Raw genomic sequence first — 4,928 nt, forward strand, 5'->3', positions numbered from 1 at the left:
TGTCCTTCAAGTAGGATTTCAGTTGGTAGTATGCCAACACTGTATCTTGAGTTATATTATATTTATTCTTCATTTGTTCAAAGGATAGTAATTTATTTCCTGAAATACAATTTTCTATTCTTTTGATCCCTTTTTTCTCCCATTCTCTAAAGGAAAGTTTATCTATTGTAAAAGGGATTAACTGATTTTGCATCAGTAATAGTTTTGGTAATTGGTAATTTGTTTTATTCCTTTCTACATGAATCTTCTTCCAAATATTGAGCAGATGATGTAATACTGGAGAATTCCTACGTTGTACCAATTTTTCATCCCATTTATATAATATATGTTCAGGCATCTTCTCCCCTATTTTATCTAGTTCTAATCTAGTCCAATCTGGCTTTTCCCTTGTTTGATAAAAATCTGATAGGTATCTTAATTGTGCGGGTCTATAATAATTTTTAAAGTTTGGCAGTTGTAATCCTCCTTGTTTATACCATTCTGTTAATTTATTTAGTGCTATCCTCGGTTTCCCCCCTTTCCATAAAAATTTCCTTATTATTTTCTTTAACTCCTTGAAGAATTTCTCCGTCAAGTGTATTGGCAATGCCTGAAATAGGTATTGTATCCTTGGAAAAATGTTCATTTTAATACAGTTTATTCTTCCTATCAGTGTTAGTGGTAAGTCTTTCCAATGCTCTAAGTTGTCTTGTAATTTTTTCATTAGTGGATAATAATTGAGTTTATATAGATGGCCGATGTTTTTATTTATTTGTATACCTAGGTATCGTATTGCTTGCATTTGCCATGTAAATGGTGATTCCTTTTTAAATTTTGAGAAATCCGCATTATTCATTGGCATTGCTTCACTTTTATTTGCGTTAATCTTTTAACCCGACACTTCTCCATATTCCTTCAATTTCTTATGTAATTCTTTTATTGATAATTCTGGTTCTGTTAAGTATACTATAACGTAATCTGCAAATAAACTGATTTTATATTCCTTGTCTTTTATTTTTATCCCTTTTATTTTATTTTCTGTTCTTATCAATTCTGCTAGTGGTTCTATAGCTAACGCGAACAATAAGCGTGATAGTGGGCATCCCTGCCTTGTTGATCTGCTTAAGTTAAATTGCTTTGATATATATCCATTTACTGTCACTTTCGCCAATGGCCCCTTATATAATGCTTTAATCCAATTAATATACTTCTCTGGTAAACGCAATTTTTGTAATACTTTGAATAAATAATTCTATTCTACTCTGTCAAAGGCCTTCTCTGCGTCTAAAGCAACTGCTACTGTTGGAGCTTTATTCCCTCCTACTGCATTAATTAAGTTAATAAATTTACAAATATTGTCTGTTGTTCGTCTCTTTTTAATAAATCCAGTTTGGTCTAGATTTACTATTTTAGGTACATAGTCGGCTAATCTGTTTGCTAATAGTTTAGCTATTATCTTATAATCTGTGTTAAATAAAGATATTGGTCTATATGACGCTGGTGCGAGTGGATCTTTCCCTGTCTTTGGTATTACTGTAATTATTGCTGTTTTGCATGAATCTGGTAAGCTTTGTGTTTTATCAATCTGGTTGATTACTTCCAGGAGGGGAGGAATTAATAAATCTTTAACCGTTTTATAGAATTCTATTGGGAATCCATCCTCTCCTGGTGTTTTATAATTTGGTAGTTTTTTTTTATTATCTCTTGTATTTCTACTATTTCAAATGGTTCTGTTAATTTATTTTGTTCCTCTATTTGTAATTTTGGTAGTTCAATTTTAGTTAAAAATTCATCTATTTTGTCTTCATTCCCTTCGTTTTCAGTTTGGTATAATTGTTCGTAGAATTCTCTGAAGTTTTCATTAATCTCCGTTGGATTATATGTGGTTTGTTTGTCTTTTTTCCTTGATGCCAATACCATTCTCTTAGTTTGTTCTGTCTTAAGCTGCCATGCTAGAATTTTGTGCGTTTTTTCTCCTAGTTCATAATATTTCTGTTTTGTCTTCATTATGTTCTTCTCCACCTTGTATGTTTGTAGTGTTTTATATTTTTTTTATCTGCTAATTCTCTTCTTTTAGTTGTGTCTTCCTTCATTGCTAATTATTTTTCTATTTTTACTATTTCCCTTTCCAACTGCTCTGTTTCCTGATTGTAGTCCTTCTTCATCTTGGTTCCATAGCTAATTATTTGCCCTCTGATGAACGCTTTCATTGCATCCCATAGTATAAACTTACCTTTCACTAATTCCGTATTTATTTCAAAGTACATTTTAATTTGTCTTTCGATTAATTCTATAAAATCCTGCCTTTTAAGTAGCATGGAGTTTAATCTCCATCTATACATTTTTTATAATAAAGTAATTTTCCATCTTTATCCCTGTGTGATATGACTTCTTTGTGGGTGCTGAATTGATCTTGTAACAAAATGTACACACACACGCGCACACACACACACACACACACACAAACACACACACACACACACACACACACACACACACACACACACACACACACACACACATACACACACACGCACACACACATGTTAATTTTCTGTGACCTCAATAGTCTCAGTCGTCCTTGTTCAACACTCCAGTTCCAACCAGCGGCGGAGTCCCCATGGGCAATGCCGATCGAATGAGGGAGGAAGGGAGAGTTAGAGAAAGATAAAGAGACTAAAACAAAATACATACATACACATCATCGGAACTTCGTTTCAAATCTTATGCCAAATTACATGACTAAATGCGGTAGAAATACTCATGTCTGTGTCACACGTCGCAACATCGGTTTATATTCCATCCAAATCTACATATCATGTGCAAGATTTAATTGAGCACTAAATGGAAGATTCACATACAACGCCATTCCCTTAATTGAAAGAGATATTTCACCCCAATCTTCAGTTCCTCCCTGAATCTCCTCTGGGCCAAGGTGTAAATACACGTGTTGGTGCAGGTACTGAGAAATTGAAACATGAATGCACATTGCTGCATAATATATGTCCGGTTATTTAGATATCTGTCTGTGTAAAAATAATTTTGAGTTTGCCATTTTGAGTTAAAAACGACATAGGGGATCCACAACAAAATAAAATTGGCGGAGAGAGAGAACAACAAAACCATTGACTTTCTGCGGTTTCCCGCCTCCGGATCCGTCTCCTTCACAATGTTTTTTCGTATACCCCGACGTATTTCATTTGCCGCAACAACATGACGGACGGTTAAAGCATTGAACATTACAATGAGGCCGATTGGCACTAAAGGTGTGGTGACGCTGATGAAGACCGTGTATATTCTCCAGAAGGATGAGGTCGAATATTCAGCTTTGGTAACGCAGCGCCAAGGCAAGTGGTCAATGAGGACCAAAGGGGTTATTATGAAGGCGTAGGGAACGTACCTCACACAGCCCCATATTGTCACAATTACCATCACAACCGTGGCCGTTCGCTCGGTGCAATACCGCTCCCGCAGCCGCACACCACAAATTGCGACATAGCGATCGAACGTGAAAGCCACCGTCAACCAGACGGAACAGTCCATGGCTACAAACCTCAGGACAAGAGTCAGCGTGCAGATTGGAGTGAAGAGCAAATACGGAGCAAAAATGTAGATGTTATTAACCTGCTCCAGCAACACCCCGATGACCACACACATTAAATCGGCCATCGCCATTCCGACGAGGTAGCGAGTGATGCACCGCGACAGACCACAATTCCTCCGCCACAGAACCAAAATCGCAATTAAATTAACTGTAAAGACACAAAAAAGTCAGTTCAACCGCGCCAACCAGGATCCTTTTCAATTTATATTTGTGCCCGAAATCATTTTAATTTCTCCGACCCCCTGTAGGACGAGGATGGCTGAGGATCAGAGAGTGGGAACGCAGCGGACCCGCGCTCTTTCTCAATTACTAATTCTTTCCCTCTGCTCCCCCCCACTTCTCCCCAAACTACATATGCATGAAAACAGTGCGATCTGAGAACGGTTTAGATCGGTAACTCTGAACAGTTGGTCGGTGAAGGGCCGATCAGCTCAGTCACCGAGGCCAGATCTATGGATTTTAAAGTACTTTATTTTATATTTCCCAATGTGAACCATATCAAACGAAATATATACAAAAGTTTATCATTAAATATACACAGTGGCATGTTCTACCTACCCTTTCCCCTTCCCACCCCCTCCAAAACTAATAAATAATCAACATATTCCATCAAATAAAACCATTAAACAATGTTATGCCACAATGAGAAATAAACACGAAAAATGTGTCATCTACTTTTCCACACTGGATCAAGTCGTTTTGTCTTCTTATCATTTTCGGGGATGGGTTTCCGAGCAAAGCCCTCGCTGTTATATTCCATGTATGGTTCCCAAATATGTTCAACTAACGTGACTTTATTTTTAAAATTATAATGTTATTTTTTTCAATGGAATACATTTATTCATTTCCATGTACCATTGCTGTACTTTCAGGCTCACTTCTATTTTCCAAGTTGGCATTATACTTTTTTTTTGCTACTGCAAAGGCTATCATAAAGAATCTTTTTGCGTTTTATCCCATTTGAGGTCTAATTCCTTAGTTCTTATATTACTTAGAAGAAATATCTCTGGATGTTTTGGTATGTTAGTTTTTGTGATTTTATTGAATATCTGATTTAGATCTTCCCAAAACATTTTCACTTTCTCACATGCCCGGATAGCATGTACTGTTGTTCCAATTTCCTTCTAACAGCGATAACATCTATCTGATAATGTTAGATCCCATTTTCTTAACTTTTGAGGCGCGCTATTTATCCTGTGCAACCAATTGTACTCCTTCATGTGTAATCTTGTGTTTAGTATACTCTTCATAGTTCCAGAACATAACGTTTTCCACGTTTCATTTCTTTTAATCTTTATATTTAAATCATTTTCCCATTTTTGTTTAGGTTTATAGCTTATTTCAT

At 36.2% G+C, this 4,928-nt stretch overlaps 1 protein-coding gene across 1 annotated transcript; it reads right to left on the bottom strand.

The window, feature by feature from the left end:
• Positions 1-2,832: 2,832 nt before the first annotated feature.
• LOC138765393 (probable G-protein coupled receptor 139) lies at positions 2,833-4,343 on the bottom strand. The gene is made up of 2 exons (XM_069942435.1): positions 4,259-4,343; positions 2,833-3,731 (listed from the first exon to the last, which is right to left on the bottom strand). Exons 1-2 carry the CDS (start codon positions 4,341-4,343, stop codon positions 2,833-2,835), a joined length of 984 nt encoding a protein of 327 aa, XP_069798536.1.
• Positions 4,344-4,928: the final 585 nt, after the last annotated feature.

This window comes from Narcine bancroftii, chromosome 5 (genome assembly GCF_036971445.1).
Source record: "Narcine bancroftii isolate sNarBan1 chromosome 5, sNarBan1.hap1, whole genome shotgun sequence".
In the NCBI taxonomy this organism is placed as follows: Eukaryota; Metazoa; Chordata; class Chondrichthyes; order Torpediniformes; family Narcinidae; genus Narcine; species Narcine bancroftii.